General features: G+C 42.0%; 1 protein-coding gene across 1 annotated transcript; it reads right to left on the bottom strand.

Moving 5' to 3' along the window:
* On the bottom strand, positions 1 to 26,816 carry CNGA1 (cyclic nucleotide gated channel subunit alpha 1). Its single transcript, XM_070948575.1, has 6 exons — positions 26,765 to 26,816; positions 14,646 to 14,765; positions 12,720 to 12,815; positions 9,460 to 9,567; positions 5,016 to 5,122; positions 1 to 1,397 (listed from the first exon to the last, which is right to left on the bottom strand). The coding sequence occupies exons 2-6, from the start codon at positions 14,744 to 14,746 to the stop codon at positions 1 to 3; spliced, it is 1,809 nt and encodes a 602-aa protein (XP_070804676.1). The 5' UTR covers positions 14,747 to 14,765; positions 26,765 to 26,816.

Here is a 26,816-nt window from a genome sequence, read left to right as displayed (position 1 = left end):
TTAATGACCAGAAGTTCTCTGCAGTTCTTCTAAGTCTGAAAAATCATACTCTAGGGATGGTTTTACAATGGTCTCGACTTGCTTTAACCTTATTTTCAATTTCTGCTGTGCAGCACTATATTCAGCTAAAAGTTTAGCAAATCTTGTTTGTAAATTATCTAGCATTCCTTCTATTTGGCTGACCTTTTGCTCGAGGTTTTCCGTCTCTCTTTTCATGTTTCCTTGCTCTAAATCCAGTAGTCCATCTTTCATAAGGATTTGCTTCCCCTTCTCTTCCAACAAAGTCTTTGCCTCTGGATATTCTATTAAAGCTTCCATCAAGTCATCTTTATGCAGACAAAACAAATCTGAATAGCCAAGACTTCTAATATTAGCTGTCCTCCTATTTCCAGCTTTGCTACCTTTAATATTAAGGATGCTAATCTCTCCAAAATAGCTGCCATCACTAAGAACCACAAATTGAGTTATTCCATCATCAGCTACCACTGCAAGTTTTCCTTCTTTGATAATATACATTTCTCGCCCAATATCACCTTTCCGGCAGATATAATCACCAGGACTATATACCTGAGGTTGTAGTTTCAGAACCAGCTCAACTAACAGACCAGCTTCACAGTCTGAGAAAATCTGGACTTTTTTTAATGTCTCCAAATGAACATTAATAGCAATTTCTGCTCGTAATTTATCCGGAAGAAATTTCAAGACTTCTCTTTCGTCTACGGCCTTTTTATTTGTCCACAAATAATCAAACCATTTGATAACCCGTTTTTCTAAATCTTTGCTTACATTACGAAACTGCATATATTGCTTGATAGCATCGATCTTTGCTTGAAATTCCTCCCGGGCAGCATTCATATTAGAGATCATAGAACCAATATTACCAACAATAGTAGCAAAGATTAATACGCCGACCAAGAAATCAACAACAACAAACCAATACTCAATATCTTGAACAGGAGGAGGTGTTTCACCAATAGTTGTCAAAGTCAGTGTTGACCAGTAAAGACTATACACATATTTTCTAGCGAGTCTGCCAAATTCAGGATGAGTAATATTGGGATAGACCCATGTGTCTGTTCCAAAGCCGATCGCTTTTGAGAGGGAGAAATACATACAAGCATTCCAGTGGATGATAATTATAATGTACATGACAAGATTAGAGATTCTGAAGATATTTGGATAACTTGTCCTCGTTTCTGTTTGCTGGAAGAATTCAAACATGCGTGATATTCTAAGTAATCTGTTTATTCTTATTTCTGGGTAATTCAGTCCAAATTTGAAGTAAAGTAGATCAGTTGGCATGATGGACAGCAGATCGAATTTGAATTGTGATGTTTGCTTGTATCTTTTCTTGAGCTTAGATTTTTCCTTCACCAACAAGCCTTGCTCCAAGTAACCTGAAGCAAAACATAAGCAATTTTTTATGGTATGAATCTGTTTTTAATCAATGACAAAAGAAACAGAAGTGATTACTAAACCATTATCTATAACTAGAGGTATTGCTATCATCTTTGCAAGTAGTCAGAATTTTGACCCGTTCCAGTTCACACTTAAAAGTAAAATGCGAAGAACTAAACCAACATTTAGAAATTTATCATCTTTTTTTCTCCAACAATACTTTGTTAGGACAGTGAATTTCCATGAAACTTTATCACACTTAAAATTATGAATTAACTTTTTAATGTGATTGTTCATTACTGGGGTTCCCTGAAAATAAGACCCTGTCTTATATTTTTTGAACCCTGAAATAAGCGCTTGGCCTTATTGCCATGCACTCAAAAGCCCGATTGGGCTTATTATCAGGGGATGTCTTATTTTGGGGGAAACAGGGTATATAAAATTGTGCAGAAACACTGTTAAATTCTTTTATATTTTTATGCAGGGTTTAACAGTTTTCCCATAATTTCAAAACCAAGAAACTGAACATCTCTTTCAAACTAGGATTTGGCCTTGGTTTGTGATAATCAGGAATTTCTGAAGTGGTATTTGTGAGGGAATGTGGAAGACCACCTATTCCCTATTTCTGTCCAGCGTTATGGATAGTTAAGATAATCATCTCCAGAAATTAAAAAATGGGGATCTGAAATTTATTATATTTATTTAGATCCTATCTTAATATTATTTTTTGTACTCAAGATACCTAACACTCCCTCCTCTTATTTTCCTCAAAAGAACAACTGTATGAGGTGGGTTGGGCTGAGAATGAGTGACTGCTCACCCAACTAGTTTTCATGTTTAGGATGGGACTAGAACTCATGGTCTCCTAGTTTCTAGCCAGTGGTTAAGGCACTGAAACTACCGTGTTACCCTGAAAATAAGACCCTGTCTTACATTTTTTGAACCCTGAAATAAGCGCTTGGCCTTATTGCCATGCACTCAAAAGCCCGATTGGGCTTATTATCAGGGGATGTCTTATTTTGGGGGAAACAGGGTATATAAAATTGCGCAGAAACACTGTTAAATTCTTTTATATTTTTATGCAGGGTTTAACAGTTTTCCCATAATTTCAAAACCAAGAAACTGAACATCTCTTTCAAACTAGGATTTGGCCTTGGTTTGTGATAATCAGGAATTTCTGAAGTGGTATTTGTGAGGGAATGTGGAAGACCACCTATTCCCTATTTCTGTCCAGCGTTATGGATAGTTAAGATAATCATCTCCAGAAATTAAAAAATGGGGATCTGAAATTTATTATATTTATTTAGATCCTATCTTAATATTATTTTTTGTACTCAAGATACCTAACACTCCCTCCTCCTATTTTCCCCAAAAGAACAACTGTATGAGGTGGGTTGGGCTGAGAATGAGTGACTGCTCACCCAGCTAGCTTTCATGTTTAGGATGGGACTAGAACTCATGGTCTCCTAGTTTCTAGCCAGTGGTTAAGGCACTGAAACTACCGTGTTACCCTGAAAATAAGACCCTGTCTTACATTTTTTGAACCCTGAAATAAGCGCTTGGCCTTATTGTTATGCACTCAAAAGCCCGATTGGACTTATTATGAGGGGATGTCTTATTTTGGGGGAAACAGGGTAGTCTCTGAGTTTCAGTGTCTTAACCACTGGATGAAATTGGGTGATCTTTTTTTGGTAAGGAAGGAGATTCTGGACCTAGCTAATTTTAAATATTCCCTCATAAAATACATCTCAAGCTTTTCCACGTTAAAAATAAACACATTACTTTACTTTACTTTACTTTTATTTGATTTGTATACCGCCCTACTCCCAAAGGATTCAGGGCGGTGAATGGCCAACAATAAAATACATACATACAAAATTTAAAAAGCAGAAATAAAATCAAATTAAATAGTTTGGCCCAGACAGATTAAAACCCCAATCAATTTAAAACAAATTTAGACTTTGAGTATTAAAGATATTAAAAATATTAAAATATTAAAATTGTTTAAAAAGAGGGAGAAAGTTAGGCCAGGCCCGCCTGGTGAAATAAAAAGGTCTTTAGAGCGCCGCGGAAGGTGCGCAGATCCCGGATCCTCCGTATCTCCGGGGGGAGCTCGTTCCAGATAGTAGATGCCCCCACAAAGAAGGCTCTCCCCCTGGGGGCTGCCAGTCGACATTGTTTGGCCGACGGCACCCAGAGGAGCCCCTCTCTATAAGAGCGTACCGGCATTCAAAGAGAATTCACAAAAAAATGCATAAGGTATACTGAATGTATATGTATAAATATCTAGGCATAAATGCCATTAAAAGCTGATGGTTACTTCTGGTTGCAGGTGTCCATTCAGAGACACCTGCAGGGTAGAGGACAAAAAACTCAAGATGGCAGCCACAAATGTGCAGTTGTATCTGGAAAAGAAGGATGTGGTTTTGATTGCACAATTGTGATCTCCAGCTTGATTTTTTTTGGACCACTGTGGCCCCTCTGTTTCATTTCTATATCATGGAGATGCTGTTTAGCCAGTTGAAACACCAGTTTGATTAAATATGCAAACAATAGCTCAAATAAAATTTATTTTAAAAACCAATGCCTAGTATGAATGTTATTACAAAAAGAAGATGATTAAACTGTTTCTCGTTCTTGATTCTCCTGTGCACACTGAGAATAACAAATAACAATAAAAGCTGAAAGTTCTACTGCAATTTAGATAGGAAAGGAAAAGGCATGAGTACTTGGCAATTGGCATTACAGGTAGTCCTCAAGTTACGACCAAAATGGCGTCCAAGTGAGAAATTTGTTAAGTCAGTTTCGCCTCACTGTACGACTTTTCTTGCCACATTTCTTAAGTGAATCCCTGCAGTTGTTAAATTAGTAACCAGGTTGTTAAGTGAATCTGGTTTCCGCATGGACTTTGCTTGTCAGAATGTGGCAAAAATTGGTCACGTGACCCCGGGGACACTGCAACTGTCATAAATGTGAGTCAGTTGTCAAGCATCTGAAAGTAAATCATAGGTGACCATGGGGAATTTTGTAATGGTCAGAAGTTTGAAAAATGGTCATAAGTCACTTTTTTCAGTGCTGTTGTAACTTCGGACGGTCACTAAATGAACTGTTGTAAGTCAAGGACCACCTGTATATTTATGAGAGTTGCACTGTCCCAGAGTTATATGATCACAATCTGGAAACTTCCTAGCTGGCTTCTGACAAGCAAAGTCAATGAGAAAAGCCAGATTTCCTGCAAAGTGACTGCAATGATTCATTTAACAACTGCAATGATTTGCTTAATTGTGGCAAGAAAAGGTCGTATAATGAAGTGCGGCTCATTGAATAACTGCCTCGCTTAGCAACAGAAATGTTGGGCTCAATTGTGGTCATAAGTTGAGGAATACATCAGTGGTGGGTTGCTCCTGGTTCTGTTCGGTTCTATAGAACCGATAGTAAAATCGGCGGGAGGCTCCGCCCACCCGCCCGGACGTCAAAAATGACGATCTGCGCATGCGCAGAAGCTTGTGCGGCCCCGTTGCGAACAGGTAATAAAGGTAAATAGAATCCAATCCTGGAATACATGTAACACTGTACCAATTTTCAAGTGCGCAACAGAGACAACAGAACACACTTACCTGTCCTCGTCCGCACAAACATGTCAGCAACATAAATAAAATCTGCAGAATAGTCCAAAATCAACCACATTTCTACGCTGTTATGATTAAGTTCATCAAAACAGGCCCTGAGTAAGAACAAATGACACCAGAAATTTAAAATTAAGCATCAAATATCATCATCAACAGCAACAGCTATTCGTTTTGGTGGAACTGAGGTGTGACTGCGTGGCAATTTAGGAAGACATTCTGGAGAGGAATGCAAACTTAATGGACCACAACATTTGATTGTATAGCATAGTCGTTCTACTTTATCTGTTAAAAGAAAATGGAGATTTGCGTATCCCTGCAAATTTCTCCTGTTTTGCAGAAAAACTGACAGCATTCCAAAGTTCAGGTCTATTGTAGCAGAATAGGAAGAACATAGTTAGTCTACATTTATTTATTTATTTATTGGTTCGATTTATATGCCGCCCTTCTCCGGAGACTCAGGGCGGCTTACAATGCGTTAAGCAATAGCCTTCATACTTTCATATATACCTGCTTAGTAGGGCTTGCGCCCCCCCCAGCGGTGTTCTTTTTTATACAAAGTCAGCTTATTGCCCCCACAAACCGGGTCCTCATTTTACCTACCTCGAAAGGATGGAAGGCTGAGTCAACCTTGAGCCTGGTGAGATTTGAACTTGCAGTAATTGCAGGCAGCTGGTGTTACTTAACAGCACTTTAGTCTGCTGCGCCACCAAGGCTCTTTGGTACATTTGGTGCCAAAAAAAAGACAATGCAATCCTAAATTGCGTTAACAGAGGGACTGAATCAAGATCATGTACTGATACCACACTATAAAGCCTTAGTAAGACCACACCTGGAATACTGCATCCAGTTTTAGTCCCCACACTATAAAAAAGATGTTGAAACTCTAGAAAGAGTGCAGAGAAGAGAAACAAGGATGATTAGGGGCCTGGAGGCTAAAACCATATGTTTAGAAGAACTGGGCATCGCTAGTCTAGTGAAAAGAAGGGTCACGGCTGACATGATAGCAGTGTTCCAATATTTGAGGGGTTGCCAGAAAGAAGGGGTCAGCCTATTTTCCAAAGCACCGAAGGCTAGACAAAAAACAACGGAAGGAAACTGATCAAGGAGAGAGATTCAACCTAGAAATAAGGAGGAATTTTCTGACACCGTGGTTCCCATACGACTCAACCAGAAAATAAGCCCTAGCATGATTTTTCCGGATTCTCATAATATAAGTCCTACCCCCAAAATAAGCCCCAGTTAAGATCGCCAGCTAGATGGAGACATTTCCCTGAAAATAAGACCTAACCAGAAAATAAGCCCTAATGTGTCTTTTGGAGCAAAAATTAACATAAGACCTAGTCTTATTTTCGGGGAAACACGATAATAAGAACAATTACTAGGAGCCTTGGTGACGCAGCGGACTAAAGTGCTGTTAAGTAGCACTTAGCTGCCAGCTGCCTGCAATTACTGCGAGTTCAAATCTCTCCAGGCTCAAGGTTGACTCAGCCTTCCAACCTTCCGAGGTAGGTAAAATGAGGACCCAGATTGTGGGGGCAATAAGCTGACTTTGTATAAAAAAAGAACACTGCTTGGGGGGGCCCAAAAGCCCTACTAAGCAGATATATACAAAAAAATGAAGGCTATTGCTTAACGCATTGTAAGCCGCCCTGAGTCTCCGGAGAAGGGCGGCCTATAAATCGAACCTCTGGGTGCCGTCAGCCAAACAATGCCGACTGGCGGCCCCCAGGGGGAAAGCCTTCTCTGTGGGGGCACCTACTATCTGGAACGAGCTCCCCCCAGAGATACGGAGGATCCCGGATCTGCGCACCTTCCGCCGCGCCTTAAAGACTATTTACTATTTCACCAGGCCGGCCTGGCCTAATTTTCCCCCTCTTTTATAAAAGATTTTTTAAAATTTTAAATATCTTTTAGTATTTTATATATTCAATTTTAAATTGGTTTTAAAAGTTTGGGGTTTTAAATTTGTCGGGGCCAAAATTATTTAATTTGATTTTATTCTATTTTTAAATTTTGCATGTATGTGTTTTTATTGTTTGGCTGTGCACCGCCCTGAGTCCTTCGGGAGTAGGGCGGTATAGAAATCTAATAAAATAAAATAAATAAATAAATAAATAAATAATCAATGGAACAGCCTGCCTTCAGTAGTTGCGGGTGCTTCATTAGTGGAAGCTTTCAAGAAGAGACTACACAGCCACTTGTCAGAAATGGTATAAGGCAGTGATGGCGAACCTTTTCGGCACTGAGTGCCCAAACCGGAACACACGTGCATGCACGCATGTCAGAGCGCCGGAATGCACATGCACACACCAGGCACCTGGTCTTCGGTTTCCGGCACACGCATGCATGCCAGCCAGCTGATCTTCATGCACCAGAGCACTAATCCTAACCCTAACCCTAACCCTAACCTAACCCTAACCCTAACCTAACCCTAACCTAACCCTAACCCTAACCCTAACCCTAACCTAACCCTAACCCTAACCCTAACCCTAACCCTAACCCTAACCCTAACCCAAAGACCAGGTGGCCGGGGCATGCATGCCTGTTTTTTAGCCATTTTTCAGGCCATTTTTCGGCTGTTTTCAGGCCATTTTTCGGCCATTTTCCAGCTCACAAAGACCAGCTGGCTGGCACACATGTGCACGCCAGAAACCAGAAGAGCAGCTGGTGATGGCATGCGTGCCCACAGAGAGGGCTCTGTGTGCCACCTCTGGCACGCATGCCACACGTTTGCCATCATGGGTTTAAGGTCTCCTTCTTGAGGAAGGGATTGGACTAGATGACGTACAAGGTCCTTCCAACTCTGTTATTCTGTATTCATGGTAGAATGGCTCGCCGATGTAGGGTTTAAATTGGGATGGGGGGTTACGGAAGTGGAGATTAGTTCGATTATGCAAACACTGGTTGTTTGAAACCTTTTGAGTTTCTCAAAGCTACGTAAGTTGCTTTGGTGAAGAAGACATTCAAGAGTTAAAGACCAAACCAGCCGGCAAAATCCTTTTCCTTATGATAACGGAACTTGGCAACAACCTAGTGGCTGCCTGCCAAGAGTTTATTATTTACGAAGAGGAGAGATAACTTCTCCCCACTTCTGATACATCAAAAGAAACAGCTCAATAATTACGGAGTTAATCAAGTCCAGAGATAAGCCAGCAAAGTCTATAGCAAAAAGTCCGGCAATGCAGAATGGTGTGGAAGCTTTTAGCTTTGTTCGTCACAAGGTTTGACTGGCCACCACGCTCCCTTTTATATCCTGTGGGGTGTGGTCCAGTGACTCAGCCTAATCTCGGACACGCCTTTTCTTCTGTTGTGCGCGTTTATCTCTGTGACACTGGCGTGGATCCAGCCAAGACTCATTACCCTCATCACTGTCCATCTGTGGCTGCGTGGACGTGCTTGGCCCCGGCCCTATCTCTTGCCCTTCGGCGGACACCGAAGGCATTGCCAGAGAGAAGGGTCCTGGAGAGGGAGGCCTTGCCAACTCCTCTCCTTCACTCTCGGAGACCTCTCCTGACGATGACACAGGCTCCGGTAACGGAGCCACAACAGATGTTAACAGCACCATCAAGTGACAAATTATTGAATTCACATAAAGCAAAAGCTTGGCAGGCACTACTTAGGATTTATGAAAATCGATAGACATTGGGGCTTATAGATTTCAATTTACTATATTCACAAGCCAACATCAGCTTCACACGGTAATTAAAAGCCTCGGATAAATCTCTAAGCAGGGGAAGAAGGTGCTGTTCCTTTTTAAATTAACCTTCCTTGAAACATGGGATGTGACATCATTATAGACATCAGCTATCGCCTAAGGTTAAATCAACCATACATCCAAACAGATATTCCGTTTCTAATTTAAAAGTTTGAACGTTCAGCAAATGACAATTTATAAAACGTTTTTTGGAATCTTTGAACAGTTTACGTACATTTTGTCAACAGCCATCAGAATGGCTGCTGAGTATTCTTACGTGAATATCCTTATTCCCGTATTGCAGACTCGAAAATGGTATACATTTTACACTCTGTTATGTTGTTATTTTGCCGAGACCTCCATTGTTCACGGACGTTTCTTAAACCACGACCAATGGACAACCAATATTTCTCAATGAACTTAACTGACTTTGTGGTAGGACAGGATCGCATTTTCTGCTTATTTATTTATTAAATGTGCAGGCCGCACAATTCCGAACAACTCTGAATAGCTTACAGATGAAAACAGCTTCAAAGAATGCAACAAAAATTAAAAGATTAAGAAAGAAAGAAAGAAAGAAAGAAGTTCCTTCTCTGTTTAAAGCAACCAATTGCTTTGACGGATAACAATTATGGGAGTTGAAGCTCACGAAGAGTTGGATGACGCCAAGTTGGGAAGCTGAGCTTAAGACACAGCAACACTTCTAATACGGTCAGTTTTTGTATAATATTACAATACCTAGCGATGATCATTGTCCAATTGTACATGACAGGCAATGTGATGCAGAACAACCAGTTGTAATAAAGATTTCCAGAGGGATCAATGACAAATATTTCATTCTTCCCCCTGAAGAGGTAAGCATAAGGAAAAATTATCAATTCATACTTTATTTATTTATTTATTTATTTATTTATTTATTTATTTATTTATTTATTTATTTTATTATTTCAATTTGTATACCGCCCTTCTCCTAGTGGACTCAGAGCGGTGCACAGCCAGAACTAAAACACATACCAATACAAAATTTAAAATTTTTAAAAGAATTACATGACTTTGGCCCAAAATTTAAAACATTCAAACTAAAACCCATTGACAATTTAAAAAGCTAAAAAAAAAAAGGGGGGGGGGTTTTCACGCCAGCCCTGCTTGATGGAAAAGAAAAGTTTTTAGGGCATGGCGAAAGGCCCGGAGATCCGATATCCTTCGTATCTCCGGGGGCAAATCGTTCCAGAGGGCAGGAGCTGCCACAGAGAAGGCCCTCCCCCTGGGGGTCGCCAGCCGACATTGCCTGGCTGACGGCACCCTGAGGAGTCCCTCTCTGTGGGCGCGTACTGGTCGGTGGGAGGCTATCAGCGGCAGAAGGCGGTCCTGCAAATACCCAGGTCCTATGCCATGGAGCACTTTAAAGGTGGTAACCAACACCTTGAAGCGCACCCGGAAGACAACTGGAAGCCAATGCAGCTCACGCAGGAGAGGTGTCACATGGGAGCGCCCCCTCGCTCCCATGATCCCCCGCGCGGCTGCATTCTGCACCAGTTGGAACCTCCGGGTGCTCCTCAAGGGGAGCCCCATGTAGAGAGCATTGCAGTAGTCCAGGCGGGAAGTGACGAGTGCTTGAGTGACTGTGTGTAAGGAGTCCCGATCCAGAAAGGGACGCAACTGGCGAATCAGGCGGACCTGATAAAAAGCCCCCCTGGCCACGGCCGTCATATGCTCTTCTAAAGACAGCCGTGCATTAACTGTTCATACAAAATGGTGGCCCAAGTTAAAACAGAAGTGATTTCACTGAATCAACTCTTTCTTAGAAATCTCTACAATTTAACTTTGGCTCAAGGGGTTGCAAAATAAAAATATTCTGTTTGGATGCCAAGATATAGGTAGTTATCTACCATATAGCATTGGAACAGAAGACAATTCAGGATAATGGTTAGATTGTCCTCTCTCAAAGCCCCAAAGTGGATGATGTCAAGAGATGGAAACGGCCCAGCCCCTTTCCCATGTTCTACCCCTTTCAACTGTCCATCATGTCACCGTCCAAAGAGAACGCTAAAGCACCAGCAGGCATGGAGAACACTGGAAAACCTTCTGCTTTCCAGATGTAGCTTGCTAGCATTGCCTTCCTAATGAATGTGGGTGCAAATAGGCAAGACAAAACATCCCAGTCGGAGTCACTTCAAGCAAGTCCCACTAGGTTGCCTCCTGATCAATAGTATCAGCCAGGGGTGAAATCCTACCGGTTCGGGCAAACCGCTAGAGATTATGGACATCAGTTCACCGAACTGGTAGTAATTACCCCTCCTTGGCCCCACCCACACCCGGCTGGTCCCCGCTTACCTCTTCCAGCCGCTTGATATTCCACAGAATTCAATGTTAAACGCAGCAGAGAGAATGCTAACTTTTCTTCCTCCATTCACAACGGAGCTGCTGCAGCCTGTCCCTTTAAGGTAGTCCCCAGGAGGGAGGGGGCCAGGAGGGAACCATAAAGGGAGCAGAAGCTCTGTTGTGAATGGAGGGAGAAAAGTTAGCATTCTCTCTGCCACAGAATTCAATGTTAAACGCAGCAGAGAGAATGCTAACTTTTCTTCCTCCATTCAGAATGGAGCTGCTGCAGCCTGTCCCTTTAAGGTAGTCCCCAGGAGGGAGGGGGATGGGGGGGAGCAGCTAGAATGGAGCCATTTTCGTGGAAGGCAGGAAAATGAAGAAGGGGATTTTCCTGCCTGTCATCCAATCCTCAGTCTCAGCACAGACTGAGGGAAGGATGGTAGGCAGGAATATTCCCTTCCCCATTTTCTTGTCATTTGCGACAAGGAGTGGCTGGGAGGGGAGGGGCCGGTGAGGAGCCCCTCGATGTGAGTGATGTCGAGTTGGCCATGCCCACCCAGTCACATGACCTCCCCCCCATCAAGCCACACCCACAGAACCGGTAGGGGAAATTTTTTAATTTCATCACTGGTATCAGCTATGTTATTGCTAGGGAGTTGAACCCAATTTTCTGGCTTTGCGGACAAGCTTTGGGGGTGGAAGAGGGGATGGTTCCATGTGAGTGGCAGGCAGGCAAGCAAGACTATGCGCAGCTCCGTTTTCACACCCGCCACTTGCGCAAATGCTTGCTGGCTGTTTGTGCAGGTGGGATGCGCGTGAATGCACACTCGCCCACCACTTCCACAGCCCGGTTCTGAATGGCTCGAGGCTCGGTAGCGGGCCATGGGCCAGGGATTGGGGCCCCCTGAACTAGAAGTCCTCCAAGATGCCTTCCAGCTCTATGATACTATGAAGATAGACTGTAGAAAGAGTTTTCAAGTTACAACAGCAACGGGGACTGGAATTTCCATTGCTAAGCGACAGAGTTGTAAAGTTCACCACATCATTTAGCAACAGCAAAACCAGGATTCTGCATTGCCATTCTTAACTGAATCCCACCAATTGTTAGCCAAAGAGATTGTAGAAAAAAATGCTTTTAAAAGCCTCTGATGATCCTAGCTGAGCCGCGTAATCATCAGAGGTTTTTTTTTAAACTTTGAAAAGCATTTTTTTCGGCCAAAGAGGTTATAGAAAAATGCTTTTAAAAATTAAAAAAAAGCCTCTGATGATCGCGCAGCTGAGCTGGGCATGGGCTGGGGGGGGCAGGGATTTTTGCTACCGGTTCTCCGAACCACCCGCCGCCATCGATACCGGATCGGGCGATCCGGTCCGAACCAGGAGCATTTCACCCCTGCCTCAACTCATAGGAGGGAGGGCATGGGAAAGATATCAGAAGGGCCCCTTTAATTTCTGGGGAATTAAAGGAAAGGAGTGGGCTTCGGGACTTGCAGAATTCTATGAATGTAATCTTACAATAAAGGTAGAGCTAGTATTTATTGATGTGGTTTTTGTTTGAACTACCTCCATAGACTAACAAAGGATTATTATATAACCAAAGGATCTTGCCTATAAATCTGCTTGGGTAGTAATGTGTTTTAACAGAAGATTGTTCTGTGTAGAAACTTAAAAGCACTTACTCCTCATTATTTTTCTTCTCAGGTTTACTTTCATTTTTCTTTTCTTCCTTATCTTCCTTGCCCACTGTGTTATTTTTCTTTGTATCACCAGTTTTACTGAAACAAATATATATATATATACAGTATAACTATTAAAAATAGCAACCTCATCATAAAGTTACTTTTATTCTGTCTTACTTTTGAATTAAAAATTAAAAACGTCCCACAGTTCTGTATACTATGGTTCATGCTTACTCGTACTATGGGGAACCTTATGTTTTCATGTTGAATGTATTTCAGATTGGTCTATGACCCAGATAAACTAAACTAACTACAATCCCATAAAGTATTCTGATATTTCTTTCATTCTTTACAGTACTCTACTTTATGCCATCTTTTTTACCTCCTGAATACCTAAGAAATTACTTTATAGCAATGATGGCTAACCTTTTTGCCATCGCGTGCCAAAAGCGGGGCTCGCGCGGGGGGGGTCGCGCGCATGCATGCCCACACCCATAATTCTATGCGTCCCGCCCCCTGCGCATGTGTGTGTGACCCCCCCATGCTTCCCCCGCTTTTGGCATGTGATGGGACAGTGAGCCCGGGACAGTGAGCCCAGTAGGCCCATTTTTCGCCCTCCCCAGGCTCCAGAGCCTTTCTATGAGCCTGGGGAGGGTGAAAACGGCCTTCCCCATCCCCTTGGAGACCCTCTGGAGGCCGGATTCGGCCTATTTGCTGACTTCCAGTGGGCCCAGAAGCCTGAAAATCAGCTGAAGCTGAGCTCACGTGCCCACCGATATGGCTCCGATATGGTGCCATAGGTTTGCCATCATGGCTCTATAGTCTGTTACACACATAACTGTTATTGCTACAGATTGTATCATAACAGTCTGATAAACCTGTTGGTTGGGGAATGCCGGGAGTTGAAGTCCACACAACTTAAACTTGCTAAGGTTTTTTTTTTTTTTTTTTTTTGGCTTTAATTTATATGCCGCCCTTCTCCGGAGACTCAGGGCGGCTTACAATGCGTTAAGCAATAGCCTTCATACTTTTGTATATTTATACAAAGTCAGCTTATTGCCCCCACAATCTGGGTCCTCATTTCACCTACCTTTGAAAGGATGGAAGGCTGAGTCAACCTTGAGCCTGGTGAGATTTGAACTTGCAGTAATTGCAAGCAGCAGATGTTAATAACAGTGCTTTAGTCCACTGTACTATCAGGCTCTATAGCCTAAGTCTCTAAGTTGAGAGACACCATTCTTTTCAATCTATAACTTTATTAAGTTGTGACTTATATGAAAATGCTGGCTCTGTATGCCACTTAGAGAGGGCTGTAAAGCACTGTGAAGCAGTATATAAGTCTAACGGGGTGGGTTCTACTTACCTTTACTACCGGTTCTCAACGGGATCGTGTGCGAGCTTCTGCGCGTGCCCAGAAACGTCCTGATGACATCCGGGTCGGTGGGTGGAGCCTTCCGCCGGTTTTACTACCGGTTCTTGCGAACTGGTCCGAACCGGGGGCAACCTACCACTGAAGTCTAAGTACTATTGCTATTGCTATCTATGTGGTCGCTAAGACTCACCAATGACTTTATGGCATAAAACCACTCAAAGACTTAGGAACTGTGACATTAACCCAAGTTTATGGATTACATGGGATTACAATATATATGTTACATTGTAAGCCGCTCAGAGTTGCCTTGAACCGCAGGATGGATGCCATTTGAATTTAATAAATAAATAAATAAAGGAAGGAAGGAAGGAAGGAAGGAAGGAAGGAAGGAAGGAAGGAAGGAAGGAAGGAAGGAAAGAAAGAAAGAAAGAAAGAAAGAAAGAAAGAAAGAAAGAAAGAAAGAAAGAAAGAAAGAAAGAAAGAAAGAAAGAAAGTAAGTAAGTTTAGATCCTCAGCAAAAAGAAAAAAAAAATTCATGTACTCCCACATCTTACCTGCTTTCACCATCTTCCACATTTTCAAGACTTTCCTTTTTACTGTGGCTGGCTAAATTACGAGGATCTGAATCTGAGTGTTGAGTTTCACTCTCCCCCATCCTTGTGATAATTTGTTATCTGAAAGAGCGAGAGAGACAGAGAAAAATATGTTCAAAGTGAACCAACGTTTTGTTAACAAAGCTTTGTTATATAACGATATACGGAAAAAGTCCATCCCCATCTCGGCTTAACCGAAGTTATTATTTGTTTGTTTGTTTGCTTATTTATACATACCACCGAATACCAAGGTCTCTCAGCGGTTTGCATTAAAAAAGAAAAAATAGAACCTGAGGTATTAAAAAATGTTTTAAACCAGCATTTAAAACAATGGTTAAAAGCCTGCTTTAAAAAGGTGTGTTTTTGAGCTTTTAAAAAAAAATCAAAGAAAACACATGAGGTGTGCAAGCTATTGAAATGGGGCATCTGTTGAGGACCTGTATACTGCGCGAGCCAGAAAGATGGCTGTGAAAATATCTACAGACCCCTCACAACCTCTTCGGCTGAAGAGGTTGTAAAAAATGCTTTTAAAGCCTCTGGCGATCCCAGCTGACTTGCCTGATCGGCAGAGGCTTTTTTCCCTTTTAAAAACATTTTTTTTCTATAACCTCTTCAGCCAAAGAGGTTATAGAAAAAATATTTTTAAAAGCCTCTGATGATCCCAGCTGAGCCACGCGATCATCAGAGGCTTTTTTTTTTTTTTTTTACTTTTAAAAGCATTTCTTTGGCCAAAGAGGTTGTAGAAAAAATGCTTTTAAAAATAAAAAATAAAAAAAGCCTCTGATGATTGCGCGGCTCAGCTGGGCAATGGGGGGGGGGAGGGCAAGGATTTTTGCTACCGGTTCTCCAAACCACCCGCCTCCATCGCTACCAGATCAGGCGATCCGGTCCGAACTGGGAGGATTTCTTTTTTTTTTTTTTTTTTATTGTAAAAGTTTTACAATTACATTTTCACCCCATTTTCGCCCCCCTAACCCACCCCGAACTCCCCAACCCACCCTCCCTAACCCCCCCTAACCCTCCCCTCCCCCCGGACTTCCATAGAGTATACCCCGTCATTATCCCCTTTATATAAAAAAAACCTTGAACTTTAATCCCCCCCAACCCCCATATCATTTTTCATCTTCACATAGTTCAAATATTTCTATCTTAATATAATATAATACTATCAATAAAAAGCTATTTGATACTTCCTAGTTTGATATTGGGAGGATTTCACCCCTGGTACTCCCTATGGTTATTGGCCCACTGGGTGCCCTACCAAAATTCTGGACACCGCTTTAAAAAATCTGCACTTTGACAAAATACAAGAAGGAAAAGGATTTTTCTACAGAATAAGAAACCTGCTTAAGCATTTCCAAGTGTCACAAATTATACTGGCATATTGTCCAAATATGAATTGGCCAGTTTGGCATTCTCACAATCACACATTCATAACTTGCATTAAAACGTGATTTCAACTTCTGAAAATCCAAAGGAACAATCAAGTTCAAGTTGACATAATGCCTATAATTCCGTTGAGGAACCATAAACGTCTGGCAGTAAGGTGATTATAACAACATGTGCTTTCTAATCAGACTTTGTACTTTAGCTAAAGTGTGTATGTGTGCCCGTCTGTGTGTGTGTGTGTGTGTGCACGTTGACTCAGCAGTTAAAGATGCTGAGCTTGTCAACTGGAAAGCTGACAGACCAGGTTCAAGACTCAAGCATCACATGATGGGGTGAGTTCCCCTTGCTTGGTCCAGCTCCTGCCTACCTAGCAGTTTGAAATCATCCAATTGCAAGCAGATAAATAGGTACTACTGTGTTTCCCCAAAAATAAGACCCTGTCTTATATTTTTTTTAACTCTGAAATAAGTGCTTGGCCTTATATAATCAAGACTACGTGAAGTGTTAATACCACTTTATAATGTCTTGGTAAGGCCACACTTGGAATATTGCATTCAGTTTTGGCTGCCATGATGTAAAAAAGATGTTAAGACTCTAGAAAGAGTGCAGAGAAGAGCAACAAAGATGATTAGGGGACTGGAGGCTAAAGCATATGAAGAACGGTTGCAGGAACTGGGTATGTCTAGTTTGATGAAGAGAAGGACTAGGGGAGACATGATAGCAGTGTTCCAATATCTCAGGGGCTGCCACAAAGAAGAGGGAGTGAAGCTATTCTCCAAAGCACCTGAGGGTAGAACAAGAAGCAATGGGTGGAAACTAATCAAGGAGAGAAGCAACTTAGAACTAAGGAGAAATTTCCTGACAACTAGAACAATTAATCAGTGGAACGACTTGCCTCCAGAAGTTGTGAATGCCCCAACACTGGAAATTTTTAAGAAGATGTTGGATAACCATTTGTCTGAAGTGGTGTAGGGTTTCCTGCCTGGGCAGGGGGTTGGACTAGAAGACCTCCAAGGTCCCTTCCAACTCTGTTATTCTATTCTATTCTATTCTTATTTTCGCGGATGTCTTATTATTTTGGGGCGCATGGAGCAAGACGGGGCTCATTTTGCCATCTTACCTGATTTCCAGCTCTGTCTCCCTAACCCTAACCAGAGGAAATGGCGGGGACTGGCTCCTCATGCGTTTAAATTTTTTGGGGAGGGCTTATTTTTTTGGGGGGGCTTATTTTAGCCATGCACTCAAAAGCCTGATTGGTCTTATTATCAGGAGGTGTCTTATTTTATGGGAAACAGTGTACTTCGATGGGAAGGTAACAACGCTCTGTGTGGCTTGGCATATAGTCATGCAGGCCATATGACCACAGACATGTCTTCGGACAATGCTGGCTCCCTCAGCTAAGAAAAGGAGATGAACACCGTTCATCGGATATGACTGTAACCTTTACCGTTTCTTTTTTATTTTAGCTAAAATGTCTGACATTAAAACAAAGCCTGATGTAAGTCAGTACAAACATAATCCATCAAACTGAAATCAGATCCAACTGATTTCCACAGAAGCCATAAAATCATTCTCCCATTGAAAGCAATGGTATTTACGAAACAGTTCTATACCCACTTATGTAGATGTAACTTAACTCAGGGCCCGGCCTTTGACTAGAGAGGCACCAAACCGTACTTTTAAGAAAGACTAAACGTTCCTTGACGTAGTGGTTATGTACTCACAACAAGGCAAGCTTCAAAAACCAAGAAAGACATGTTGCAATTCTTCAAAGCAGATTTATTTATCGTTCCTCTCCTTCAAACAGAAATCTTGCCAAACTAAAGCAGACTATTTGCACCATAAAGTGGGAACCATTATGAAGGAGCTGTCTTCATCCTTGTTCTCTCACACAAACTAAACTGCATTTTCTCTCTGGAATGCACTGCCTCCCGCCTGGGAATCCAGACCACATTCCATTACAGAAAGTATTACTAAATGTAAGTACCGTATTTTTCGGAGTATAAGATGCACCGGAGTATAAGACACACCTACCTTTTTTGATGAGGAAAAGAAGAAAAAGAAATCTCCCTCTGCCTCTGAACAATTTTGCCTCGTTGCAGCAAACAGCCTGCTTTACTTTCATTTTCGTTTTCAGCATAGCTTGATTAGCACAAGGAAAAAAAAATCTGCTCCAGCAATTTACCTCTTTGCAGCAAGCAGCAGAGCCCTGCGCGAAACAGCTGAGAGCAAATCAGCTGAGAGTCGGGAGGCCGATCCAATCAACTTGTGCTAATTAGGCTATGCTGAAGCTGAAAGGAGCTGTTTTTTTCTTGGTATTTGCTTGCAAGGAGGTAAACTGCTGCGAGGCAGAGGCCAAAGGGTGGGGGCCAGTAGGTGTATAAGACGCACCTAAATTTTCACCCTCTTTTAGGGGGGGGGAAAGGTGCGTCTTATATTCTGAAAAATTAGGTATATTTCAACCTCACTGATTTCTATAAAAACATTGGGTTGGTATTTCATTCCAGGTCATGGGGATTTTTAGGCAGCAAACCTAAACACCTATACCAGGCAATAATCCCCATAAACACAGTTGGAATACAAATAAACAAGAATTTAAATGCATTTGCATTTAGCTGGATTATGTAAAAACCGATATTAATCTTCTGTTTCCAGCATTGTTATACCTCTACGAATAAACAGAGGTTTTGCATCTTAGATTCAGTTCTAATTTTGCATTCATAATGACCACCATAAAAAATATATATTTTTTGCACAATATATTAAAAAAATAAAAGCAAACGTCCCTTCTTTTTGTGACTTGTAATTTCTACATCTTTCTTCCAGGAAACAGTTAGCAACTTTACCCAATCACACATTTTAGTATTGTCCTTCTTCCCTTCCATTGACAGTTACCAACTTCCATCTACCCATAGCAGACTGAATTTTCAATAAAGTTAAATGAAGTAGAGGTAGTCCTCAATTTACAACAGTTCATTTAGTGACCATTCAAAGTTACAATGGCACTGAAAAAAATGACGGTTTTTCACACCACCTGTGACCGTTGCAGCATCCCCAGAGTCACAGGATCAAAATTCAGATGCCCAGCAACTGAACTCACAGTTATGACAGTTGCAGTGTCCTGGGGTCATGGGAACCCCTTTTGCGACTTTTTGACAAGCAAAGTCAATGGGGGAAGCCAGATTGACTTAACAACCGTGTTAGTAACTTCACAGCTGGCATGATTCACTTAACAACTGTGGCAAGAAAGGTCGTAACATGGGACAAAACTGACTTGACAGCTCTCTTGCTTAGCAGTGGACATTTTGGGCTCAGTTGTGGTTGTAAATTTAATGTACCCAAAATGCAGGGGTGAAATCCTAACAGGTTCAAACCAGGGTGGATTTGATTTAAATCGAGTCGATTTAAATCATGATTTAAATCATGATTTAAATCACTAGTAAAAAGACTTGATTTAAATCAACTCGATTTAAATCATAATTTTTAAAGAGCAACTGTCATCTCTGCTACTCCTTTGACCCACTGTTGACTCACCGATAGTCCCAGTGTTGCAGAATATACAGCCTCATGCTACATAACTAAGCTCCATTTCATGCTGAATAAACTAAATTATTTATGTATCTTAAATAGAAAACTATCTTACGATAGATTTTTACCCCAAAAGTTTTTTATTAAAATAAATTCAATAAAAATCAAAAAAATCTGATTTAAATCAAAAAAATCCGATTTAAAAATCATTGATTTTTATCCACCCTGGTTCTAACAGGTTCTGGAAAACCAGCAGCAGAAATTTAGAATAGTTCGGAGAACCGGCAAATACCACCTCTGGCTGGCCCCTGAGTGGGGAGGGAATGGAGATTTTGCAATATCCTTCCCCTGCCATGCCCACCAAGCCACGCCCACAGAACCGGTAGAGAAAAATTTTGGATTTCACCCCTGCCAAAATGGCTCTCTGTGATTACATTAAAAAAAAAAATAGTATGAAATGAAAAGTATGGAAAAATAAAAACACAACAGCCGTACAATAATACAGAGAGAAAAGGATGGAGAAAGTTGGCAGCATTCAATCAAATAATGGAAGGCTCTTTGAAACAGTTCATGGGCAAATTTTAAATATTTTACTGGCCATATAATTAGATCTGAGTGGCAAATTATTTTTTGGTATACAACTTTAATTCTATATTCTATATTCTAGAAGGTTTTTTACTGGTTGGCAAGTTCTTCAATGAGAAGTACATACAATCATTTTTCCAAACAAAGAGATTTTCAAGAAATGTTACAAACATTTTTCAACATTAGAACTATTTACAGATGTTGCCCTTCTAATACATTGTAAAACAAGCTTTCAAAAATAAAAACAACACAATACAGGTAGTTTTCGACTTACAAAAGTTCGTTTAGTGACCTTTCTATAGAACTGATAGTAAAACCGGCGGGAGGCTCCGCCCATCGACCCCGACGTCACCAAAATGCTTCTGTGCATGTGCAGAAGCTTCTGAGCATGCGCAGAAGAGAGAGCGCGCGCGGCCCCGCTACAAACTGGTAGTAAAGGTAAGGAGAACCCACCCCTGGTTCAGACGTATGACCGTTGCTGTCTCCCAAGGTCATGTGATGCCCTTTTGCGACCTTCTGACAAGCAAAATCAATGAGGAAACCAAATTCACTTAACAACTGTGTTGTTAACTTAACAACCGCAGTAATCCACTTAACAACGGTGGCAAGAAAAGTCGTAAAATGGGGCAAAACACCCTTCACAACTGCCTCTCTCAACCACAGAAATCTGGGGCTCAATTGTCGCCGTAAGGCGAGGACTACATATAAACCATAAATACCAACCTCGTTTCTTTCCCTGCGCTGTAATAAATCCAAAGCGACAATGAAATCTTCAATCTTCCATTGAAGAATAAATCTATAATACAGTAACTTGAGGTAAAATAAATGAGCTGTAGCGGAGAAAGGATTCCAATACTGCTGTTGGCAATATAATGGAATTAGGCTGCAGCCCCGCTTATCTTGGAAATGTAATCTGCAAATGTAATGAAAGAAATCCTTTAAGTCTCCACACCACAGCAACCACACACATAATGGGAATTAGGAATCAAATAAGGGCCAATAAAATAAACCGATAATAAATATTGATATCAGGTTTGGCATGTCCTTCAAATCCAGATTGTGGCTGAAATATGTGAGTGACATTCAGTCATTTTCAGAAGGGACAGAGATAAGTTCTTTCTTTGAAAATTTACTGTACTTTAAACACAGGACAAACTCAGATTTATCTCCTGGTTTTTTCCCTCCTTTTATAGAGAAATATACCGTATTTTTCAGACTATAAGACGCTCTGGAGTATAAGACGCACATTAGCTTTAGAGCAGGGGTGAAATGCTCCTGGTTCGGACCGGTTCGCCCGATCAGGTAGCGATGGCGGCGGGTAGTTCGGAGAACCGATAGCAAAAATCCCTGCCCCCCCCATGCCCAGCTGAGCCGGGCAATCATCAGATGCTTTTTTTTTTTTTTTTTACTTTTAAAAGCATTTTTTTCCTACAACCTCTTCGGCTGAAAAAATGCTTTTAAAAGTAAAAAAAAAAAAAAAGCCTCCGACAATCGCAGCTGAGCCGCGCGATCGTCAGAGGCTTTTTTTTACTTTTAAAAGCAATGCTTTTAAAAGTAAAAAAAAAATCACGCGCCACAGCTGATCATCCCCCCCTCACGCGCTGTTCTACTTACCACATGCTTCCTTTTGGCATGCACTGCGCGTGCACACCTCGCATTTGGTGCGTGGTGTGCACGCGCAGCCAGTGAACCGGTTCAGATTTCACCACTGCTTTAGAGGACGAAAACAAGAAAAGAAAATATGCCTCTGCTTCCGCCGCCCGTTTACCACAGCCCATTCACCACAGCCTGGCCCATTTGCTACCGCTGTGGTCCATTAGCCGCCGCCTGTTTGCTGCCGCTGCAGCCCCTTTCGCCACCGCTGTGGCCCGTTCGGGTGATAGGTGGCGGCGATTCCTGCCGCCTAAAACAGCTGATCGGCGCTGCACCAACCACCCTCCCCCCCTGCTACTTCCCATGAGATGGGGGGTTGCGTGGAAAGCACGTCTTATAGTCCGAAAAATACTGGTACTGCTTGTTGCTATTTCAAGCGGTATCTTGGCTCCCTAGGTGCAACAATCCAAAGGACTGGAGGAAAAAGGAAAAATACCCTATTAATAATAAAAAGAACTAACCTGAATTTCAGCACAATAAAGCAATACTAATTTGGGCCCTATTTTGCTCTCTTCTCAATTTTTTTCCACGAGGAATAATTGATATTTAAAATCATAACTCCCACATGATTTCTGTATTTCTGTCATTCCTTTTCAGACCAATATTAACAGCAAAACAAGTCCACTGTCTATAAACAAATGCTTGACCTTCTGTACATAACAAACTTCTGGGCAAAAATATTGTGTTTCCCTACACAAAAATAGGACCCTGTCTTATATTTTTTTGAACCTTGAAATAAGCGCTTGGCCTTTTTGCCCTGCGCTCAAAAGCCCGATTGGGCTTATTATCAGGGGATGTCTTATTTTGGGGGAAACAGGATATATATATATATATATATATATATATATATATATCAGAACACACCTCCACCCAATCAGAACACAGCCAAGTCCCCACCCAATCAGCTCACACCCCCACTAGCAGTTAAAAGGAAGAGACAGCTGAGATCTCACATTGCTCCTGGAAGCACGAAGCCGAGAACACCAGCCTGAAGATGACGAATGAGACTTCGTCGAAACGTCGCCAAGACACTTCCAATTTTACGTGGGAGAAGACCCGAATAACCAAAGACCTACATACAAACACCCGCGAAAACCTGAGAAAACATATATATATATATATATATATATATATATATATATATATATATATATATATATATATAATTATTTACAATTTGAAATCTTAGATGGTTTGGAGAACAACAGCACTGGGTCAGTTTTAATAGGCCATCTTTAATCTTGTCTTGTATTTTGCTTAGTCAAGCATTTCCCAATTCCTTTCAATCCCATTAAGGCAATCCCTATCACAAAGCCTTCCAATCTTCTGAGGAAAACAATCTGGATAGTTCTTACAGTTTTATTCTATACATTCCAGAGGCCTGGACTGAGTCATACGTCCCATTAATATGTATTTGTTTTCATTCTGGTTAAGCTACAGTGGCCTGCTTCACCAAATCCACTATGTCACGGTGGATGGTTTCCACATACTGCATTATGCCTTAGTGATGATGTGTGAATAAGGCCACAGATCAGAATACAGGGAGTCCTTGACTTATGACCACAATTGAGCTCAACATTCCTGTTAAGTGAGACATTTGCTAAGTGGGTTTTGCCCCATTTTACGACTTTTCTTGCCACAGTTGTTAAGTAAATCACTGCAGCTGATAAGTTAGTAACCCAGTTGTTAAGTGAATCCGGCTTCCCCACTGCTTTTGCTTCTCAGAAGGTCGCAAAAGGTGATCACATGACCTTGGGACACCGCCAACTGTCATAAATATGAACCAGTCGCCAAGCATCGGGAATTTTGATACACGTGGTCATGGGGATGCTGCAAAGGTTGTAACTGTGAAAAACGGTCGTAAGTCACATTTTTTCTGTGCCGTTGTAACTTTGAACAGTCATTAAATGAACTGTTGTAAGTCGAGGACTACCTGCGCAGAGTGACACCCTGTAACGTATTCCATACTGTGTATCATTTCGGTCTTCAAGGCTTCTAATCACCTAAGTAACTTAGAGAGTCAGCCATCTACAGAGGTAGCCACAGGATATGGTCAAAAAAAGTCAAAGTGGCACCCTCAACAGTACAATTGAAGCTCTGCTTGGAAGCATCTAGGAAACCAGTGTAGGATTATTCATTTTCTAGGTATTCTGACAAATCATTTCTGAACCTGAGTCCATTGATTGCATGGAAAAACCTTAGCTGTAGAACAGCTTGGATTACTTGATGCTCTTTCTAAATTCCCTACAAGAGGGGTCTGCAACCTTAAACACTCAAAGAGCCATTTGGACCTGTTTCCCACAGAAAAGAAAACACCGGGAGCCACAAAACCCTCCCCGTGCCTGACTATTTCTTAAGCGACCACAAAACTAGCCTATGTAGTTGAATTTAACATTCTGTTTTCTTCTGAAACTTTTCTTTTCTTGGATTTATCCAACATTGGCCTACCGGGGGTTGAAAAGCTCAATAAATCGTGTGCCAGCGGGTGTCGCACATTGGCGGTTGTGACGCATATTTTGAGTGATAGGGAGCCGCAGCAGAGGGGTGAAAAAGCCACATGCTGCTCCAGAACTGCAGGTTGCTGACCCCTGCCCTAAAACGTAACAATCTCAACCAGAAACATTTACCTGTGTTCTTGCAAAAGCATGAACCTACAGTCAGGTCCAGAAATATTGGGACATCGACACAATTCTAACATCTTTGGCTCTATATACCACCACAATGGAGTTGGAATGAAACAAACACAATGTGCGTTAACTGCAGACTGTCAGCTTTAATTTGAGGGTATGTACATCCAACTCAGGTGAATGGTGTAGGATTGACAGCAGTTTGTATATGTGCCTCCCACTTGTTAAGGGACCAAAAGTAATGGGACAATTGGCTTCTCAGCTGTTCCATGGCCAGGTGTGTGATATTCCCTCATTACCCCAATTACAATGTGCAGGTAAAAGGCCCAGAGTTCATTTCAAGTGTGCTATTTGCATTTGGAATCTGTTGCTGTCAACTCTCAAGATGAGATCCAAAGAGCTGTCACTATCAGTGAAGCAAGCCATCATTAGGCTGAAGAAACAAAACAAATCCATCAGAGAGATAGCAAGAACATTAGGCGTGGCCAAAACAACTGTTTGGAACATTCTCAAAAAGAAGGAATGCACCGGTGAGCTCAGCAACACCAAAAGACCCGGGAGACCACGGAAAACAAGTGTGGTGGATGACCGACGAATTCTTTCCCTGGTGAAGAAAACACCCTTCACAACAGTTGGCCAGATCAAGAACACTCTCCAGGAGATAGGTGTATGTGTGTCGAAGTCAACAATCAAGAGAAGACTTCACCAGAGTGAATACAGAGGGTTCACCACAAGATGTAAACCATTGGTGAGCCTCAAAAACAGGAAGGCCAGATTAGAGTTTGCCAAACAACATCTAACAAAGCCTTCACAGTTCTGGAACAAGATCCTATGGACAGATAAGACCAAGATCAACTTGTACCAGAGTGATGGGAAGAGAAGAGTATGGAGAAGGAAAGGAACTGCTCATGATCCTAAGCATACCACCTCATCAGTGAAGTATGGTGGTGGTAATGTCATGGCGTGGGCATGTATGGCTGACAATGGAACTGGTTCTCTTGTATTTATTGATGATGTGACTGCTGACAAAAGCAGCAGGATGAATTCTGAAGTGTTTTGGGCAATATTATCTGCTCACATTCAGCCAAATGCTGCAGAACTCATTGGACAGCGCTTCACAGTGCAGATGGACAATGACCCAAAGCATACTGCAAAAGCAACCAAAGAGTTTTTGAACGGACAGAAGTGGAATGTTATGCAATGGCCAAGTCAATCACCTGACCTGAATCCCATTGAACATGCATTTCACTTGCTGAAGACAAAACTGAAGGGAAAATGCCCCAAGAACAAGCAGGAACTGAAGACAGTTGCAGTAGAGGCCTGGCAGAGCATCACCAGGGATGAAACCCAGTGTCTGGTGATGTCTATGCATTCCAGACTTCAGGCTGTGATTGACTGCAAAGGATTTGCAACCAAGTATTAAGAAGGGAAAGTTTGATTTATGATTATTATTCTGTCCCATTACTTTTGGCCCCTTAAAAAGTGGGAGGCACATATGCAAACTGATGTAAATCCTACACCGTTCACCTGAGTTGGATGTACATACCCTCAAATTAAAGCTGACAGTCTGCAGTTAATGCACATTGTGTTTGTTTCATTCCAACTCCATTGTGGTGGTGTATAGAGCCAAAGATGTTAGAATTGTGTCGATGTCCCAATATTTCTGGACCTGACTGTAAACCAGGGGTCTGCAACCTTAAATACTCAAAGAGCCATTTGGACCCATTTCCCACAGAAAATAAAACACCGGGAGCCACAAAACCTAGGTGGGCATGGCCAACTCAATGTCAGTCACTTTCACCAGTCATATGACCCCCACTAGCCACGCCTATCCAGCCGGTCATTAGGGCAGAGAACCAGTTGTTAAAAAACACCGGGAACCACACAATCCTTTTGACATTTCTCTCTCTCTCCCCTCCCTCCCTCTCTCCCTCCCACTCTCCCTCTCTCTCTGTATCTCTCTCTGTCTCTCTCTCTCTCTCCCACTCTCTCTGTATCTCTGTCTCTGCCCTGGCTGCTTCTCCATCTCCCGCCATCGCCCTTACGCCAGGCGAGGAGTGACTGGGAGGAGAGGGCGAGGGGCGGGGCCAGCCGATGGTGGGATCACATGACAGGGAGCCACAGCAGAGGCTGCATGTGGCTCCGGAGCCGCAGGTTGCTGACCCTTGCTCTAGGCTAAACTACAACTGCGAGTCTATGATGTACAAAAATAGAGACGTGTGTGTAGTGGATACAGCCTAGCACATACAGATAAGAAAGTATTTAGTGAAGTTTTGCTAATATTCATGCTTATCTTACCATGATTTCAACTGTCCTGTCTGAATGTGGAGTACTTCACATCTATCTTGTA

This window comes from Pituophis catenifer, unplaced genomic scaffold (assembly GCF_029215685.1).
Source record: "Pituophis catenifer annectens isolate HBS135680 unplaced genomic scaffold, rPitCat1.0.hap2 SCAF_8, whole genome shotgun sequence".
Lineage (NCBI taxonomy): Eukaryota > Metazoa > Chordata > Lepidosauria > Squamata > Colubridae > Pituophis > Pituophis catenifer.
The sequence above is the reverse complement of the archived record's forward strand: the minus strand, read 5'-3'. Positions and strand labels throughout refer to the sequence as shown.